General features: G+C 41.2%; 1 protein-coding gene across 2 annotated transcripts in view; it reads left to right on the forward strand.

Moving 5' to 3' along the window:
• Positions 1-18,243, forward strand: part of BCAS4 (breast carcinoma amplified sequence 4) — a 50,670-nt gene extending 32,427 nt beyond the window's left edge. The window contains exons 5-6 of one of the 2 annotated variants that reach the window (XM_083146477.1): positions 5,145-5,200; positions 17,940-18,243. In XM_083146477.1, the coding sequence (XP_083002603.1) occupies positions 5,145-5,200; positions 17,940-18,075 (192 nt within the window). In that variant the 3' untranslated portion in view covers positions 18,076-18,243. The remainder of the gene's footprint in view (positions 1-5,144; positions 5,201-17,939) is intronic. The other variant, XM_083146478.1, reaches the window with a different exon arrangement.
• The last annotated feature ends 3,561 nt before the right edge of the window (positions 18,244-21,804 follow it).

Raw genomic sequence — 21,804 nt, forward strand, 5'->3', positions numbered from 1 at the left:
ATAATGCCACACACCGTAAAGCCCATTACACATAAAGCCATCACAGACATAGTGCCAATTAAACATAATGCCACACCGTAATGCCCAAACATAATGCCACACACCGTAATGCCCGTTACACATAAAGCCATCACAGACATAATGCCCATCAAACATAATGCCACACACTGTAATGCCCATTACACATGAAGCCATCACCGTAATGCCCATTACACATAATGCAACACACCGTAATGCCCATTACACATAATGCCAACGCCATAATGCCAATTACATATAATGCCAAACACCGTAATGCCACACACCGAAATGCCCATTACACATAATGCCACACACCGTAATGCCCATTACACATAATGCCACACACCGTAATGCCCATTACACATAATGCCAATGCCATAATGCCAATTACATATAATGCCACACACCGTAATGCCACACACCGAAATGCCCATTACACATAATGCCAACACCATAATGCCAATTACATATAATGCCACACACCGAAATGCCCATTACACATAATGCCAACACCGTAATGCCTATTACACATAATGCCACACCGTAATGCCAATTAAATATAATGCCACACACCGTAATGCCAATTACATATAATGCCACACCCCGAAATGCCCATTACACATAATGCCACACTGTAATGCCAATTAAATATAATGCCATCACCATAATGCCCATTATACATAATACCAACAATGTAATGCCCATAAAACATAATGCCATAATGCCCATTAAGCATAATGCCAATACTGTAATGCCCATTAAACTAAATAATTATACCATATTAATGCTGCTTACCTATATCACTTGTTGCCAGGGGTTTCATGCTTCTTGACAGGTGTTTCATTATTGTCAGGGGGATTTTTTGCCAGGGGGGAGCCGAGCCAGGGTACATGCTCGTCACCAAGGGGTGCCATTTAAATAGCGCGCTAGCGCTACCCGAATCAGCACTTCCGGGTAGCGCTGGCCGCGCTGTTCTCTTCTTACAGACACTAGAGGTATAGCAGTACCTCTAGTGTCTGTCTCCTATAAGGTGGTGGCCATTTTGGGAGAGGCCGTCACCCTATATTCGTGCAGCCACTGCCAGGAAGCCGGGAGTGTGCTGGACACACGGAGGTGGCCGGCGGCTGCAGCGGTGATGGCTGGGCTGCAGCAGCGTGTGCAAGATGCATACAGCGGCCCAGCCAGCAGCTAGTCATACCGGCCTGGGGGGCATGTGGCACTCTGCCCCCTGGCCCAGCCCGCCTCTGCTCACTGGTGTTACTAGTTCCTATTAAATGGGTAGGATACATTCTTATAATTAATGGTTCAGCCTGCCAAATGGCTGCCCTCATTGTGGGTGAGATCTACTAAGTTTTGGAGAGAGAGAATGTGGAGAGAGTTACAGTACCAGACAATAAAATCACAAGGTATAAAAGCAGCCACCGTCCATGCCACAGAAATATTGGAATATTAGGGTCATGTAATCAGACCAGCTCCTGTGTTTATCAGTGTTTAAATGTAGGACTTTCTCCTTTTTGTATCCATAAGCACTTGAGGAAGCCAGGAGACCATAGCACAGGGAACCGTGTTGAGGTTATACATGGACTCCTGTAATTCCAATAGACTTCTGTGTGGACTTTGCCATTCTCCATGGAACAGGTTGCTTGGAACATTGTTGTGACTTGTGTGAACTGTCCTGCTGTCCAAGCATTCTCGGACAGGGTGATTGGATGTATTGCCAGGAGGTGGGTGGGTGTCTCAGTTCTGATAGGTACATCTTCTGCCTTTGTTATTGTTAGTGAAGGGTCCGATTGCTCTCTATTACCCCAGCAGTTATGGAACTCAAAGCTTTGGTTAATAATATGCTGGGCAGTGGAAATGTTTTTCTAAACAGGGAGAATTGACCCCTTAAATATCAGGAGTGACACTGTTGGAATAGCTCAGCTTATACACTGAGCGATAACTGGGGAAATCACTTGGTAAGTTCATCTTCTAGCTTTCTGTTGTTTTTTTTCTTCATATCTCTCTCTCTCTCTCTCTCTCTCTCTCTCTCTCTCTCTCTCTCTCTCTCTCTCTCTCTCTCTCTCTCTCTCTCTCTCTCTCTCTCTCTCTCTCTCTCTCTCTCTCTCTCTCTCTCTCTCTCTCATATGTCCTGATTTCCTTCAAACGCTTCTACAATACTTCCTCATGTGAGGATATGGCGAAATATAAAAGAACCTTAAAATGGTGTAATATCGTTTAATAAAATCACATGATAAAAAACAACATTTCTATACAATAATATAATCTATATTTTAGACCCTAAACAGGTGGACTAAAAATGCACAGACATGTTAAACAACTGGGTGTCCCCAGCAGGTGTCAAGTAAGGGTCCAGTCAAAATGCCTCCTGTTTTATTCCTCCTCTGCTCCCTGTTCCGATTCTGTATTACCATCTTCCAATGATACATTGTTGTATTTACAGTGTTGGTGACGCTTACACCAGTTGACTAAAGCCGGCTTCTTTTGGCGCACTTGTTCTATTTCTAACTATATAGAACCTGTTTATAAATTTGGCTTGGTTATATGCAGACTTATTTGTTTATACTTACAGTATCTCTTGTTTTTATTTAGGACCTATATTTGTAATTGTTTTTTTGATATGGCTATACATGTATTGGGTCCCGTGTCTTCACTATAAGTGGGGTTGTAAATTGGTATTGTATGTGCATTTAACAAGAAAATTTAACTGGTGTTTTACAGCATCTTCCAAGGATTATGTTGTAGAATATGTTCTACAGTTTACGTAAATAAATACAAATATATATATAAATAGTAATTACATATGGCTGCCAGAACTTCGGTACTTAGTGCAATGCCCAAATGAACGAAAAACACAAAATTTGAGGCATTGTTTAATTTATGGATGCAACTTTGGCTAAGATTTCTGTTCATATACAGTAATGGGTAATATGTATTTTCTATGTATTGAATAGTCATACTATTACTTCTGATCAGGAGCTGATTGACCCGGTGATAAAGTACCAGGCACTTTATCACTTCTCCTCCCTTATCACCGCTTCATACATCTACACCTCAGTATACTGTACACATTCTCTAATCACCTGTTTACTCCGTTCCCTCATACAGTAACTGTTGCTACGGCAACCTGTGGCCTGCTTATTCCTCAATTTCAGACTCCAGTTCCACCATATTTCCAATTTTTAATAAAATACTTTAAACTCCTTGAAACTTGGCCCAACACCAAATGTTATTACTGCCATTTGTTTAGAGGTACAGTACTTGTTTTTTTTATTGTTTATATTGTGTATATTTCTTCTCTTGCAAAACCTGTTAAAATTACACAATAATGTGCACTCCTAGCTGAATTTATCCACAAGTAAGTTATTGGCATCTGCTGGAGATGGCATAAACAATTCATTTGTGCTTTGTGTGTCCTCAACGGTTTGCCTGACTGTAGATAGAAAAGTGGACTAATAGGTACTACTGACCTCTCTGAAGTATGAGGCCCAGAGTCCACCAGTTTGCTGTCTGCAACGTTGATTTTAATAAAAATGTCAAGATTTGCTCTAGCAATGTTCTTAGATATTGGGAAATATGGGTGATTTCCTCATGCCTACAATAAATTTAGAGTTCCCTAATTCTGTAGCAGGACATCTAAATTAATGGGGAGCCTGAAATGGATTCTACACCTGTTTTTCACACTTCAAAATGAAATGGCTTATTTGGACTTTTTTAAATAACCTTCTTTCAGCTTCTCTGACCACCCACCTACCCTCTCTTCCAGTTCACCCCCATTGCTATACAGCTCTCTGCTAGAATGTGAGATGTCTTAAGTTAGTTCTTCTTTCTTCGTTATCTCCTCCTAGACCTACCTGTCACCGCTTCCCTTAGTTTTGGAGTGAGGTGCTCAACAAGTGCATTAGTGTGTTGTTCATTCATCCAGATATAAAACGCTGTGGAATATGTGTGTGCACTATATAAGAAACTGTTAATAAATAAATAAATAAATAATCTTGGGCACATAGGGGGTTATTTTGGTTCACTCTTTCTGACAAAATTCTTCTTAGATGGACAAAACCGGGGGGTTTATTCTAGTCCATTCTTTCAGACAAAATCCTTCTTAGGTGGACAAAACCATGTGCACTGTAGGGGGGCAGATGTAACATGTGCAGAGAGAATTAGATTTGGGTGAGTTATTTTGTTTCTGTGCAGGGAAAATACTGACTGCATGATTTTACACTTCAATATAGATCTCACTTTGAAGAAAAACCCCACCCAAATCTAATTCTCTCTGCACAAGTTACATCTGCCCCACCCGCAGTGCACATGGTTTTGTCCATCTAAGAAGGATTTTGTCAGAAAGAATAGACTAGAATAACCCCCCATGTGCATTGCAGGGGGCAGATGTAAAATGTACAGAGAGAATTAGATTTGGGTGAGTTATTTTGTTTCTGTGCAGGGAAAATACTGACTGCAATATACTGTAGATCCCCACCCAAATCCTAATGCTCTCATTATTAACCTTAGCAAAGTTTATACTGATTCTTTGTGGACATTTGTTTTATTCATTAAAATAAATATCCCTTTAAACCTGTGCCATTTGGCCTCTGGAGATCACTTCATCCATCTCACGGCACACAGCAGCTAGCTTTGTGCCCTAGATGGAGTAAGAACCATCTCCATATTCATGTTTCCATGCCGACACGTTTCTATACTCTTACCTTGGGACAGTAGAATGGATCACACCATGTGGTGGTACTTCAGCCCATTTCGTAGAAGGCTAAAAAATTCAACACCCACTTTTCTTGTCTTGTTTTTTTTATACTGTAAATTAGATGGTTTTATATTGCAGTTAGGAAAATAAAGTTATAGTATTTTTAATTAATAATAATAATGGCAACTGTGATGTCCCCTTACTGCCAGACGTTACATGAAGCGTAAAGGGAGGTTAAGCAAGGCCTAGTTAGTGGTAGCATTTCCCATAAGAAAGGCACACATACACAGTGGTGTACAAACCTTAATGATCACGCAATCGGGTATATGTATTAATCATGATCGATGTTGGTGTTGTGTGGCTTTTCCTTTTTGTAACTGTGTAATGTAGATATTAAGCAATGGATCTATGTATGATCTGTTGGCAGGGGCTGATATTACCTACTGCAGCTAGATGCAGACAGAATGGAGAATATGGCAGCAGGTAAGTAAATGTCAGGCACAGCTGCCCACATTTACTGATAGGCTACACAGTGGGGTAATATAAAAGCATACTTCCCCCTGTGCTGATCATGATTCGGAAAAATCAATCCTCCTTTGTAAATGTTAAATACATAATATAAATATATATATATATAGAGATATAGGCCCTTATTCTGATTGACGCGGACTTTACCGCATACTTTCGGATCGCGTCTTTACGGCGTCTGCGCATGCGTGGAGAACGCAACGCGCATGTGCCACGCCTTGACTCGGTACCAGTTCGGCCAAATCCCGTCCAGAACTGTTCACCGCTATCATTCGGGAAATAGGGGCGTATTATGGGCGTCATGCGGAATGACACATGGGCGTAGTTTCAAAGTGGGCAAAACGGGGCGGAAACATGGGCGGACACGGGGGAGTACACTTATGTTGGGGGGCGTACATTCGGAAACCACTCCGAATGCACGCGATCAAAAAGGGCAGAAATGTGCGGTGTCCACAAGTGTACTATTGCTTTGCGGACACCACTCGTTCATGCGGTAGGCGAACGTACGCCTAATGACTACAACCATTAACACCTGAACCCAATAGAATCTACTCCTTTACTCATTACTCACTAATAGGCCGCTTGTCAGTGCTTTAATTGAAACCATTGCTGCTTCAAGGAAACCTTACTAGTCCCCCACATATGCTGTACTTGTCAGACACTTTCAAACTGCTAACAATGGACATGACAGAATATTAATACTATCAATACACATGTGTATTTGACATGTACTCATGAAACCACACATTTTGGGTAAAGTAAACACATTTATTTATATTCATGTCACAGTCAATGCCAGTGTGATGCATTGCAGAATTGACATAATAGTGGGTTGTTTGGCGTAAATACTCCGCTTACGGGCGGTAGCACCGCTTGGCTCCCGTTCGGATGCGGTATTTCCGAGCATACTCTGTAATACTCTGTAATACCGTGCAGAATCGGAGTGTTTCTCCCGCACACGCATGGTTTGTATGTCGTCCGTAAACACGCCCTGTTCTTAAAGAGTGAGTCTGTCCGAATGCGGAGGACACGTGGGCGTTTCTACGGACGATGGCCGCACGCGGCAAAACGCCGTGGCGTGCGGACCGCTCCGTAAGAATGCGGGAATATCCGCACCGATCAGAATAAGGGCCATAGTATGGACCTCGCTTTGCGCTGACAATAATCTGCTGCTGCTCCAATAGGACTCCTCTGTTAGTGGGAGTCAGACAAGAGATTTAGAAAAAAAGGGGGGGTTCTATTGGAGTGCGCTGATTGGTGTACCACCTAATTATTTCAATACAACATACAACATTGATACAATTTGTGTAATGATGGTTGATATTTGTCCCTTTCCCGAATGAGATGTGCCAATCTGTTCAAGGTATAAAAAAGTTCTTTATTGAAACCCAACGCGTTTCGTCAGAACGACTTCATCAGGGGTAAAAACTAGAGGTGGTACAGAAAGGAAAAAGGGATGTACTGATCAGTTATAAATTACATCATCTTGTTTATCCAAATGGCAAATATATCTACTGGTTTCAGATACATACCAATAAGATTTTCAAGTATGTGGTTTGGTCCACTTTTAGTACTTGTACAAAGTAAAATCTAAAATCGTTAAAATAACCATAGATTACAATTTAGAACAAAAACAACGTGAAGAGCAAGCAAAAGGATGAAAACATGAAAAAAATGAATGAAAAAAATGATGAGAAAAGAAGAGAGGTTGGCGTTTAGGCCAGACTACATACCCATATATGGGGTTTGGGCCAATACACAGGCTTAGTGACAAAAATGTAGATGTAGATCCGCGAATAACAAAGGAGATTTAGGTCTGTAAATAATTATGGGTAGATTTAATTAATATGGCCCATATTATTGATATTCAAAATAATTAATTTTTAACATTTATAACATACCCCTATTAGGATGGTTCAGGGGGAAATTCCGTATGGTTCGAAGATATCAGGTCTGTGGACGCTGAAGGCACTGGTTTATGAACCTAGGTGACCATATATTAGTTAATTTTAAATATGGATTATAATTGAGATGGGGTAGATTAATTTATATAGTTTTACCCACCAGTAGTAAGTGGCTCCGTAGTATAAGTACAGGATCTATTCAGTAGAAGATTTTGGTGGTGACTTGATGTCTTGATAAAGGGCTTTGCCCGAAACGTTGACACAAGCCTGTGTTGATTCTGTTTGTTCACATTATTGCTGCCGCCGTGCAGACTTTGTTTAATCTTGTGAGTGCCATCTGCAAATTTGTTGTTACATGCTTTTCCTTGGAGAAATTGAAAGGCACCACAAGTAGCTGAACCTTTGAAACGAGTGCCAGGACCCCCTTGCCATATATATATATATATATATATATATATATATATATATATATATATATATATATATATATATATATATATATATATAATTACAGAACAATTGTTTTCCAGATTTATGTTTATACCAATGGTGCACAAATATTCTCATTTGTAGGTAGTACTGCAAACCTGGAATTTTTACTTTTCAATTATTATTTGACCTTTTGGGTGGAACACTGCAGGTTTCTATGAAGAAAGGTTTCAGTACTCCCCTAAAGTAGCAACTTTACACAAGATACATAGTAGCTTCTATATACTTGATACAAGTCTTCACACACACATTCACCTTCTTGTGATCACTGCTCATTGATCAAATCCCCTGTAGGATGATGTTTTCAACAGTAGCCATTATTCTACAGGAGGGCTTGAACTGTGCTAGAGGGGACCCAATGATTGATGGATCTACTTTAGTTTTTGAATGGACACTATTAATACTACATAAACACAGCGTGAACGACTGTGCGCACAGGAAGGAAGGCGCTGCACACAAGCTTACAATCTAGCTCAGGTCAGATAGAACATCACATAGTTAAGGCCGGGGCTCAATTATTTTCATGAATATCTATGCAGATGTTGTTTTGAATCACACAGTATGATAGGCTTGCTAAGAGATTCATTGGGGAAAGTCCTTTTTCAAATCAATTTATGATAGTAGATGGTACTTAGGGTGTGACTAAGAAGGGAGTAGTGTGTATGACATTTTATTATGCTGAAGATAGTCTCAGAAACCATAAATCAAGTATCTCAGTTATATATTCTTGCATAGCATTGACTTTCCTGAAAAATATACACAACATACAACATAAAGATGCCACTACTGTGTACTCACTGTTACATTCCATTGGTAAATAAAAAAAAAAGGCCTTCTGATATAATATAATTGTTATTTATTTGCATTGTATTTGCAACCCCATAATAGTTCAATACTGGTATAATCTGTTGAGCATGTTTAGTTTGGATACCAGCCGTGCCAGAATAAGTCCCTAGGTCGGCTGTGACCACATGCTTTTTGAACCATTTAAGTTTTTATGCGGTTTCAAAAATAATTGAATAGGTTTCCTATATTTTTTTTTTTACATAAACCTTGGTACAGCCAATTCTCCTTTTACTTTTCACTTTTAATTTCTTCAATTTTTTTTCTATCATTCTTTAATATCCTCCGCTAATTTTATGGGATCCACGTGATACAGTGCTCTGGCTAGCACCATTGTTTATCATTGCTGGGATTTTGTTTTTTTGCATTCCTGCCCCTCCTACTGGATGCCAAATCTCATAGACAACAGTGAAGAAGGCATATGCCACCTCACACAAAGGGCCCAAATCATATTTGTACGCAAATGCAATTTTCTAGGCTGTGGGATTGTAATCTTAGCAAGTAAAGCTGGAAACGTGTTACTCTGTGTACATGATCGCAGCCGACTGCGTATAAACGCCCCAAAAACAGCAACAACAAGCCTGCATTTCTGCCGCCAATCGCAACGCCTTCAAACAGTCCCTTCAAAGCAGTCCCTTTTCCATGAAATCCTCAGTGCGAGTGGGATTGCCACAGTACGATCGCAGCACATGCGCAGACGATAATCGATCCGTCGCATGAACATCAGCCAATACGTACACATTTAAATTAGGCCCAAGGTCTACCGTTCTCTGAGAAAAGCATTTTCCCTAATGAGCAGTGTTGTCTTTGTGCTGCACAACAGAGGAGCAGGAGGACCAAAGCTGGTGTGATCTTGGCTTTCAGTATGAATCCGGTTAGTGAGAGCGGGAGCTAATGGTCCTTCTGACTCTGTGAGTTTAGTATTCTGATGCACTTTTTATGCATGAAGTGTTGATAGGGAATTGTGGGCAGTTACAATAATGACCGCTTTCTGTAAAAAAAAAATGATTTTAGCTAATATGAGATGACTGCGGTTGAGGCATATAGTGACAGGTAAGACGAGGAGGATATTGTTCTTATTTCATGTATGAAGTATAAGGCGTGACATTGACCACCTGAACAGTGCTGATTATAGACAGATATTGCACATTTTATACATGCCAACTCTAGATCTCTTTAAGAAAACGTAATTTTCATAGTGCCAAAATAAAGACACTTCTCTGCCCATTCACCTTGTGCACTTTACTTGGCGATTGAAGCCACAGAGGAAAATCTGAGTTCACTCAACAATCAGTAGCAGCAAACCAGCTTCATCGCTCAGCCTGAAAGACTGTGTGTGCTTTCTCTTTCTCTCTCTCTCTCTCTCTCTCTCTCTCTCTCTATCTCTCTCTCTCCCCCCCCCCTCCTCCTGTTCTGGGAATTGCAGTTGCCCAGTGTGTGTGTGTGTGTGTGTGTGTGTGTGTGTGTGTGTGTGTGTGTGTGTGTGTGTGTGTGTGTTTCCCATCTGCAAAGTGCTCAGTGCAGTCTCCACGCAAGCACTCAGCAGCCTGCAGGAGTCGCCATCAGTGCAGCAGCTAATGTTTGCTGCCCATCCCCCCATCCTCTCCACTGCCAGCACCATGAATTTTATTCACAGCCATCTTGACTGGATGTTCAGCCCTGGTTAGATGGCTGTGCCTCATGCAGGCAGTATATTGAACACACACTCACTTCTAATAGGAGAATGGAAACATAAACTATAGTACATGTACACTATTTAATTGTACAGCTTTCTTTGTACCCTTTTTAAACTATTATGGTATTTGGATCATAGTTAATAAAAAATCAGAAATATATAGGCCCCAATATACATATATGCCAATACAATATGGTTCCTTTCTGAGTTGCTATAGGGCTTAGCCTGTTTGCAGGGGGGTGACCGAATCTGCTGTTTGGGTCTGTTTGACCTGGGCTTTGATTCGCTAAGCTCCGTTATCTGTCACCTATCAGGATGCAAAGACTAGCTTGTATAACCATTATGCAGCATCATGGTAATTACGTTACAGAGAGGGGAGACAGTGAGTAGTGTAGTAATGGATGATGGGAGCTGTAGTTTAACACCACAACCATTACACACGGAGCTGTGATGTCACCTCATGCTGCTCTTCACCCACCAATGCTGCATTTTGAAAGTATATAAATGCAGAAAGCTACTACTGTGATATATACATATAAGGATCTACAAAAGGTACATTATTGAAATTAATTGAACACTGGGACACATTTTCTGACTTTTTTTTTTACATAATTAAATAGGGGATTACTATTTAAAAACAATTGTTTTAGAATGTTTGTTTCTCTTAACTGTCATTAAAGGACCACAAAAGCTTTTATTTTTTAGTGTGGTGTAGAGTGGGTGGGCTAGGAAGCATGTTATTTAACGCTTACGAGTAACTTTGTTTGCTGTCCTGAAATTACATGTGAGAAGCCAATTCATAGTTGTTCATATTTCATATCTTTTACATTGTTACGCCCCTTGTCTGTTTGAGTGACCTTAACCCATTATTTCCATGTTTTGTGTTTCTGACCTATTATGTAGTTTCTTTTTACCCACAGGAAAACTAACCTATCCCCTTTCCACCTAAAGGTTCACACACAATAAGTACTGTACATGTTCTTACAAGCCCTCAGAACTGGAGAATTGTTCCGAATTCTTCCACCAGGAGACACGCTTACCAAGGCCTTTTAGTTTTAATAGCTTCTCCAGTAGTACGATGTTCTCCGCTAATGTTAATACCGAAACCTAGGAAAACTGCTATACTAATATAGAAAAATGTTACATTTCATCTGACATGAATTCATAGATAAAGGGACATTTTCTCATAGTAACAAAGACAGAATCCACAAGTGACTTCTTTCTTTGTCAAGTTGCATATAGTTTAACAAGGACATGTACTTTGATGTGGGGGTACATCAACATTGTTCTCTACAACACCATGTGCAAGTCAAGAGACTTACTACGCCTTTAATTAATTAGTTAATACACAGAAACTGTGAACATTCACAGACTGGCGTGTTAACAGGGTTGGCACCCCATAACCACATTAGTGGGTATATTTTCACATTAAGCCATGTAAAAAATGCCTGACACGTGCTGCTGACGGGAACAGTTAGCCCGCTATTAGTCTTACATTTGCCCCATGTAACAAGTCCTTTCCAAATAATACAGAATATATATATATATAATATAATATATATATATATATATATATATATATATATATATATATATATATATATATATATATATATATATACATACATACACACACATTTGGAGGAAAAGGGCACTCACCACTTTGATCAAATTCAAACAGATTTTATTCCATAGTGACAGGTAAATGCTGTCATACCGACGTAACGTGACGTTTCGATCCAAACTGGACCATCATCAGGATATAATGCAGCCAAATAAAGTTCCATCAGACAACCAACCTGGCATCCATCCTCAAGAGGAGATCTTGAGGATGGATGCTATGTTGGTTTTCTGATGGAACTTTATTTGGCTGCATTATATCCTGATGATGGTCCAGTTTGGATCGAAACGTCACGTTACGTCGGTATGTCAGCATTTACCTGTCACTATGGAATAAAATCTGTTTGAATTTTATCAAAGTGGTGAGTGCCCTTTTCCTCCAAATGTATACTGTGATGTTTAGTCATCTGTAGGAGCACCCCCCAATCAATTGGATACCTGCTAGAGTGCGGACTTTACATAAAAATTATATATTATATAAAGCAGACTCGTGTGTCTCATTCAGACATTTCAGATACTTGATAACAGCAGAAGAATATACCCAATTCTTCTGCTGTTATCAAGTATCTGAAATGTCTGAAGGAGAATCATAAAGATCTGGATCAATTGTCACCACTGTGTGGAAAAAGAGACTTTTTAATAAATATTTGAAATTACTTGGGCTTTTTTACTGTATGCTAAGGTGAATTTATCTAAGGCCTAATTTATATAATTGTGAAGATCAACACTAGGGGTGCCAACCCACAATTGTAATATATAATACCTTGATTTCCACGGTTAAGTGCCGGGGAGCCTCCTCCTCTAGGACCAAGTCCTTTGATGCATACAGTCATGTAAAAAATAATAAAGTAAAGTGCTGTGCTTTAATCAACCACATTCATGGCGAATGATGCCCGTCTTCAGGATGGGGGGATAGAGTTGAGAAACTGTGGTGTAGGCCATAGGTTTTTATGTAACATTTTCCCTTTAGGAGATTTATATAGGCTGGTGACTTCTGTGGCACAATTTGGTAGTAGCCTATTAGTGGTTCTTTTATTACACCTATCCTATAGTCATTTCAGTTTAATTTTTCCCACTGGAAGTAGAAAGAAACATATTAACAGTTGAAAGGTTGGTTTACAGGTTTTAGGAAATTGGTTCTTTGGGCAGAACAGATGCAGTAATAAGCTACAGTCTTGGTTGTACATGCTTTTATATATGTAAAGATAGCTTCAGTTATATAGCTGGACTTTGCAAAACTACGACAAGCAATGGAGTAGCCAGAGGTATGGTATAATTTGTCCTACAGAAACCTACTCTTAATCACTGACACTCCCAGGAAAGTTCCGTATGTTCTGGTCATGTTGTCCAACAACTTGTTCATTTCCAATGGCACAAGACAAGGCTGCACGTTGTCGCTTCCCACTCCTAATGAAGCATCTAGCAGCATAGAGATGGAACAATTCTAACATAATACGAGTTTTAGCTGGACTCTTAGTTTATAGTTTCTCTATACAGTACATTCATGTTATAGGCTCACAGCAACGGCTTCCAGATGTAAATGTCAGATATTTTGTCTGTTAAATTGATGAAGAAATATGAGATCTGTCTATAAAACAGCTTTTGTGTCCATTAACCACTTACTTTTGCTCCCTTCATAAAGAGGATACTACTTATTGAGCAGCTGTCATTTCTAAACGCCTCCTCCAATTTGGATATGAATATCCTTAAATTAAAGTTTATCATCCACACTTTAAAACAATATTCATTATATAGCTCTAAGGGGGCTTTACAATGTTTGCCTGTTTTCTAAATGAAGCACAAATCGCTCCGTGTGTACACCCCATAGCGATGGTGAGGCACAATCTACATTGCAGAGTTTTGTTTTTACCTTTGCTTAGCACAAATCGCTATGTGTGTATAAGCGAATTAGACACTGGTAAGTCCAAGGGAAATCGCCCTCGGCTAAATAGGTTAGCACACGTCGTTAAGTACAAATGTCGGTACTTATGTAATATCTGGGCTCCCGTTTTTCTTATGAGACCGCATCCCCTCGCGGGGCTCGCTGCGCTCACCACGCTTCGGGCACGGTGGCTCGCTGCGCTCGCCACACTATATAAAATCAACTCCATGCGTAGTTGGATAGTAGGGGTATGAAAAAATGGGGTGCATTTAACATGGGAGCCCAGATAATACATAAGTACCCAAATGTCATCATGTGTATGGGTCTTAACTTGGTTACTATGGGCAACATCTCATCTTCAATAGATATCCCATTTTAGTAAATGTACCCCTATAGGTGCTTACACACTCCGTGATTTTTGGACCAATATCGTTCATTTTGGCCCTTCTGCTAGACCTCAGTGTGTACGCTGCAAGCGGTGATGCACGTACTCGCCGGTCGTTCATCAAGGTTGTTCGTCCAATATGCAGGCAGGTCAATTTGGATAACTTAAAAAAAAAAAAGCCTATAGACCAATGATGGCTAACCCCTTGACACTCCAGCTGTTGTTGTACTACACATCCCAGTATGCTCTGCTACAGTTTTGGTCATGCTAAAAATGATTTAGGGCATGCTGGGATGTGTAGTTTAACAACAGCTGGAGTGTCGAGGGGTTAGCCATCACTGTTATAGACTGTAGCTAGATTGTTCATCTTTTGTCAATCGTTCAGTGTGTATGCACCACATCTTTCATCCATATTTCAAGGGAAATTGGTCACCAATGTCTTTCCGTGCATACATTGTCCAGTATGTATGCACCTTAAGTGTCCAAGGATGACTCTAGTGTAGTTTATTTTGTCTCACCGAGTGCACACTTACCACCATCACTATAAAGTATATACCTGCCTTCCCATAGGAGTGAGAATAGGGCAATCTCCTCTGAAATCCTAGACCTCCGATCCTATTACATATCTCTGCTTTTCTCTTAAAGATGTCCTGAACTGGCTTTCCCATTTAAGCACACAAAGCCTTGTGTAAGGTTGGACATACTTTTCTGCAAACACACAGATATATATTATAGAACAGGGGGGGAAAGTGTAATTTAATATGAATGATGATTTGGACACACCTAGCGCTGCATTGGTCATATATGTGGCCAGTAGAAGGCTAATGTACGTGTCCACCTCTGCATGTGTGGCCAGTGTGTGGCTGTGGGTTTGCAGGGTTTCTAAGGAAACTCCGCAATGATGTTCCCTTTGTGGTTATTTCTAGAGTGTTGCTCTAAGAAAAATACATATTTTCCTATTTCGAATAGTGTGCTTACAGTGTTACTAATTAAATGCGTCTATTGGACTTAAGCAATCAAATAGTGATTAATTAGAAACGCCTCCACAGCTGTCTCCTTACCACGTCTGAGTGAAATGGGAATCTTCTGATTGCAATGTTGAAAAGTAAGAAATGTGAGCAGGCGCCTACAATATCATATCGCCCTAATGCAGATTAAGCAGGAGCAACTGGACAAGGTAATCGGTATAGCCCCATACACACTAGACAATGATGTAAAGGGCTCTACTGAGCGATATCTTTTACATTCTCACCTAGTGTGTACACCGAATATCATTAACCAAGTGCGCTCATGTGCATCGTAAACAACTCTCCCCCCCCCCCCCCCACACACACACACGCAAACACAGTTTGCTAAACAAGCATGTTGATTTTGGCTATATAGCGAACGACCAGCATGTTTAGCAAGTCTCTGTGCTATCACTGAATGATGTTGTTCAGTGGACCTTATTCTGATTGACACACACAGCGCTGCGTGTCTTTTTTTAAGCCTGCCCGTCGCACGGCTGAAAATGGATATTTTGCATAAACAACCATTCGCAGCCTAGGTGGCGAGACCAACAATCATTCGATGGTCGCCGACCATCGAATGATGTGTAGTGTGCACGCAACGCTATTACACTCTCAGGTGTCTTAGATTTGCGTGTGTCCTGTAGGAGGGCAGGGCAAGCAGCTGACATCTGGCACCCGGATCATCAGGGCATTACCATGAGAATGCCCAGCATTTTCATGGGAGAGCCCATGGGCGCATCCCCCAGCCCCACGCCTGCACTTTTGTGTGCGAGCGCCCAACTAACACTCTGTTTGCTGTGGCCACTCTCACACAGCGCATGGGCAAAAGGAAAACATTGCGCTCCTGTGTGAATTCTAATAATCAGAATCACCCCCCAGTGTGTCCAGGGGTGAACACTGCTGATATATCGGCTAGTGTCTATGGGACCAAAGAAGGATCTCGCTAATGGTGCAGATCAATAGTGGCCAATCACAGATAGGCTCTGCGTGTCTGTATTCGTTGCGTGTACACACTGGCATATCACTCAGTGTGTGTGCACTATAAGCACGCTCCTGCGGTCGCTTGCGACTGAGCTAGGTTTAATATGCTGCACATCAACCATAGCACCATCGTGCATTTTAATGAAGGCCAGAACAGTGCTCATCGTTCAATGTGTAACCAGGTTCTGATATGTCGGCTGCTTGAATCGACATACAGTCTGAATACACATCGCCTCAGTGTGTACCCAGCTTTACAGTGCTGTGCATGCTCATTTATAAAAGAGAATGCAGTCCACTTTTGTCCTCTCCATTTAATGGCCTGCAGAAATATTCTTACCCATAACACACTGTCTTACATGCATAGTAATACCTGGCTTAGTATAGTAAACAGCTTGATGTTAGCTTGACATTAGGGTTTATTTTCCATGTTATGCAGTAAATGTGATTGAGACAAATAGTAGATGAGAATGTTCTATACACAATTAGGGAACTATTCCACTATATAATTTCAGAGCGGGGTCACCAGATGATCTCAATCGGTCAAATGTGTATTGGAGCGAACTCAGCTGCCAGATGTACAGTCAGTCAGATAGAGTTGCTCAGCATGGTGCCAAGACAAGTCCGTGCCACCACCAGATGGCTGGGATGCACTCACGTCTGACTGATGACGTGAGTGCATCCCAGCCATTAGCTTACAAAGAGGCATCCTGTGCTTGGAGGGGCAGCTGACAGTAACTCGCTTGCAATTTTACAGCTACTTCCCGAACATCTAACCATTAAGGGGCCTACACACGTAGAGATTTGCTGAATGTTCTGAGCTATGCTAGATCGCTTGGAATGCTCTGCAAGATCACTCAGCACACAGCGATGTGTCAGCTCTGTGTGCTGAGCGATCTGTCAACGGCCCTGACTGATTAATATCTAGCATGCTGGATATTAACCGCCGGGCGATAGCGCCATGCGGGGCCCCTACACATGGAGGGATGTAGGGGAATTTTCTAAGCCAGTGGTTCCCAACCATGGTCCTCATGTACCCCCAACAGTGCACATTTTCCAGGTCTCCACACAGAATCACAAGTGACATAATTCGCTCCACCTGTGGAACTTTTAAAATATGTCTGAATAATGAGTGCACCTGCTGGGTGATCTGGAAAACGTGCACTGTTGGGGTATTTGAGGACCAGGGTTGGGAACTAATGCTCTAAATGCTCTAGAGAGATTGATTTGAAAATGCCCCTACGTGTGTAGGCCCCATACTTAAATAACTTTGCATACATGTAACATATATGTGTGTGTGTGTGTGTGTGTGTGTGTGTGTGTGTGTGTGTGTGTGTGTGTGTGTGAAAGAACCGGCACTCAGAGGGTTAAAGGTGCTGCTGCTTGCTCAGGTGTCATCCAAAATCCAGAGCGACCTCCAGTACATATAGAGCAGTAGGAGGCGGCACTCAGGAGACAATATAATAAAGTGTAAACAAGTGCTTCAATGAGCGACGTTTCGGGGCACAATCTCCCCTTTCTCAAGCCAAACAACAATCACTTGTTGTTCGGATTGAGAAAGGGGAGGTTGGGCCCCGAAACGTTGCTCATTAAAGCATTAAAGCACTTGTTTGCACTTTATTATATTGTCTCCAAGTGCCTCTCTCTCTCTACAATTCCCTAATTGTACACCTCAGCACCGCTCCTCCGCTAACGTTTTCACCAATAGTTTTATATGAAAAATGGGTGGTTCCTGCGGTTTAAGAGTTTTGTTATACACACTTAGAGTTCTACATTTGGTTATTGAGGGTGGAATGAGTTTGTGCAGAGCATATACTTGGTGGTAAGATATTTATAAAGTCTGAGCATGGCCGTACCCATTTCAGAACTTTCCCTGCTTAATCCATTATTTCTTTCCTCTTCTTATAGAAATGCTCTAAAAAACAGAATCCCTATGAGCTACCGGCCCTGTACCGGACAGAAGATTACTTTCCTGCAAGTTGCAAGCATCAGGAAAACATGGATTGATGTCTATTGGACTTTCTTGGGTGCCAGAAATTATTAAAGCAACCCATGCCACAGATGTACCCATTTCTGCCATTCCGACACCAGCTACTCATTGCATGCGCACTGTTTCCTCTCCAGCCTAGCGCAATGCTAGGGACTATCACTTCTGCTTTTCCTGTAACATACATAGGGATATTCAAATAAAAATATTTATTTAGTAAAAGTACTTGAAGTTGTCTCCATAAGGCCCTTTATCCACACTACATGTCACCAGAGAGCCCATCTGCTCCCCACAATACTCGCTATGAAGCTGGCAAACAATGTTGTCAGGCTTCTTCTTTAATAATTACTACATTGCAGATATTATTTGGAAAGTATATTAAAATGTGCAAATATGCCTCTGTTCTCTATCCCCCCCCCCCCCCCCCAACAATATTTAGGGGGGTATGCAATGTGCCACCGCTATTTCCGCCGTGGCGAATAGCGGCGGCTCCCTATTCAATGCTGTCATTAACGACAGCATTGATGCGGGATCACGGCAGAACGGGCTACTTCAGAAGCTGTCGGGCCCATTCTGCAGATAACAGCCGTGGATTGTCGTTACCCGGGCCGCGGATCGACAATCCACGGCCATTTTCGCGGTCACACCCCCTTTGCGCCCATCGGCAGGCGGGACATTGAATCCCGTCTGACCGAAAACGGGCAAGGATCACGGCTGTCGGTGGGGATCAACAGCCGTGATTCCAGATCGCATACCCCCCTTAGTCCTTTGTTTACCTTCTGATTATGGAGCTAATTGAGAGGTGCAAACCTCTGTTTTATGGACGGATGTGATCCTTTGCACTATGCATGCTTCAAAGCGGGTGCATGTTCTGAGGGAGTCTGACTGAGCATGCAACTCTGTATCAGCTCCAATAGGTATCAACAGAGTGCAGAAACATTGTTTCATTAAGGTAAATATAACAAAAAAAATGAACATTCGATTTGGCTAACTGGCAAGTTCGTATTGATGGTAAGTGATTTTAAGATGTTACACATGTATAGAATTTATGGGAAATAAAGCACAATTGGGTATTTTACATATCAGAACTTATCATCCAGTCCTCACTTTAAACCAGTGGTTCTCAACCTCCGTCCTCAAGGACCCCTATCAGTGCACATTTTCCAGGTCTCCTGGCAGCTGCACAGGTGCACTCGTTATTCACTGAAACATTTTAAAAGATCACAGGTGGAGCTGATTATTTCACCTGTGATTCTGTGTGGAGACCTGGAAAAGTGCACTGTTGGGGGTCCTTGAGGACCGAGGTTGAGAACCACTGGTTTAAACTAAAATTTGATTACCTTTTAGTCTTGGGCTGGCCAAACCAGTCCGTGAGATTTACTAACGGTTCATGTTTTCCAGATCTAGCTGGTGCACAGGTGTAGTCATTACCAACGGTCACATTTTCAAATGTGCTGCATTCATTTCTAACCAACACATTCTACACATCCACAGGTGGTATAGAAAACTGAACTGTTGGTGCTCTAATCATACCTTTTAAAATATTTGACTTTGTTCATAATTAGCAAAAAAAGCCAACGTAATTTTAAGTACACCTTACCACTTCCATATTAATAAATAAGACAATCTGACCCAGGTGGTGCTATTACGGTGCATTTCCTCATCTGGAAGCACTGCCTCCTCTATATAAAAAGGGTGATTGGTCTTTTCTTATCTGTAAAAATCTCATAGATGCAGTAGTTACCACAATCATTCTGGAACGGCTGAGAATGCAAATTGCAAACTATTTATTTAGTGAAAAAGGAGATAATATGCCATTATATATAACCAAATAGCACTCTGATCAGTTGTTATAAAAAAAAAAAAAAACACACACACACAAAAAGTTATTGTACATGCTCACATAAAACATACAGGGGGAAATTTACTAAGCCGGCTGAATACAGCAAATCCCCAACGGGATCAGCTGTATACGACCCAAAAATACAAATGGAGAATATGACAAATTTACAAAGCTGTTGTACAGTATTTTCATTCATATTTTCCGGGTGTCAGACGGGGTCCCGACAGGCATTTACCCGACGTCGGGATCCCGACTGTCAAAACACAGACAGCCGGGTTCCCGACGGCCACCTGCTATTTTCCCTTGTGGGGGTCCATGACCCCCATAGAGGGAGATTAGAATAGGTGCCTCGCATAGAGCCACCCTGCCCGCAGCGTGGCGAGCGCAGAGAGCCCGCAAGGGGCTTAGTTGCGCTCACCATGCTGTCTGGGTCTGGCCAGTCGGGATCCCGACATCGGGCTAATGACTGTCGTGATCCCGACTGTCGGACCCCTGTACCACACCCTATTTTCTGAGGTTGTAGCCGTTCGCACCCCTTCGTATATGTATTTGGCTGCCTCCAAATACATACAAAGTGGCAGCATTGAACGAATCAGTGAGATACTGCATGGATCTGACTGATCCATGCAGGCTTCAGATCAAATATGAATGAAAAAGATGTTCTGTTTGACATTTGTATTCACCAGTACGAATGATGGTAAACTTGTCAATACCATTGAAATGAATGCGCTTTTACGGCCATATTCTTTCGATGGTGTATTAATTCATATATTTTTAGTAATTTTTTTAGAAATTCAAAAAAATACGATTGGAAAAAATACGATTCGTATACATTTCTGGTTTAGTAAATTATTCGATGTGTGAAGTACGTATGTATTTTACATCGAATGGGTATGAATACGACCATTCATACTCATTTGAGCTTAGTAAATGTCCCCCACAGATCATAGACTATAGGTTCTCATACTAGATTTTAAGGACCCCAAACAGTGTATGTGTTCCAGGTCTTCTCACAGAATTTCAAGTGAAATAATTATCTTCACATGTGGAACTTTGTGTGTCAATGAGTGACCTGTGTGCCTGCTGTTTGACCTGGAAATGTGACCTGTTCGTGGACCTGAGGCCAGAGTTTGAGAACCTCGGCCTTAGACTAACTTTAGCATACATCCCAACTTTTTAAATAAAGCAATTGGAACTCCTGCACACCGCAAGATCACGGACTCCAAAAAAAGCATGGCCTCTGGAAAGGGGGAATGCTGCGGAAGAAGTTTTGCACTTGGGTACAGATTTATGGGTTGTATTTAGGGTTTCACTCAACTTTCATGTTGGCTTATTTATTTTTTTGTAAAATAATGAAAACTGCTAAATAATATCTGCGTGACAGTGGTTTATAAAATACTTTTTAAAATAGATAACTAAAACTGTTGTTCATTTCTCAAACTGCCCAATGTCTTCAGATACTTCAGAAAATTATGTTTTTAGGGAAAGCTGTTAGATAATATGTAGAAACCAAGATGTGCAACTGGCTTGTCCAGCAGGCCAATGCATCAAGAAGCAGAAGTATCTCCATTTTGATCAACGGCCAACATAATAAACATATCAGGTGTGATCTGCATTACACCTGGAAATGTGAGTACATGATAGGCTATGGGGTTGCACAATGCAGCAGTAGTAATTGAAAATATCGTTGACTATCTTTCTAATTTATGAACTCCATATACAGTTCACACACTCAGCTAAAACGTCACAATTTTAATATGGCTTTCTGTTCAGTAATGAAACCCAAGGATATAATTGGTTCCACATGTCATGTGGCCAGTTTTCTTTCCATTACCCCACTGTAAGGTTACCATGGAAACCTGTCATTCTACTGTGCTGCCACTGGAAAATATAAATATCACACCTAAAGCAATCGCTAAGAAAAAAACATTGACAAGAAAAAT

This window comes from Crinia signifera, chromosome 6 (genome assembly GCF_055691185.1).
Source record: "Crinia signifera chromosome 6, ASM5569118v1, whole genome shotgun sequence".
Lineage (NCBI taxonomy): Eukaryota > Metazoa > Chordata > Amphibia > Anura > Myobatrachidae > Crinia > Crinia signifera.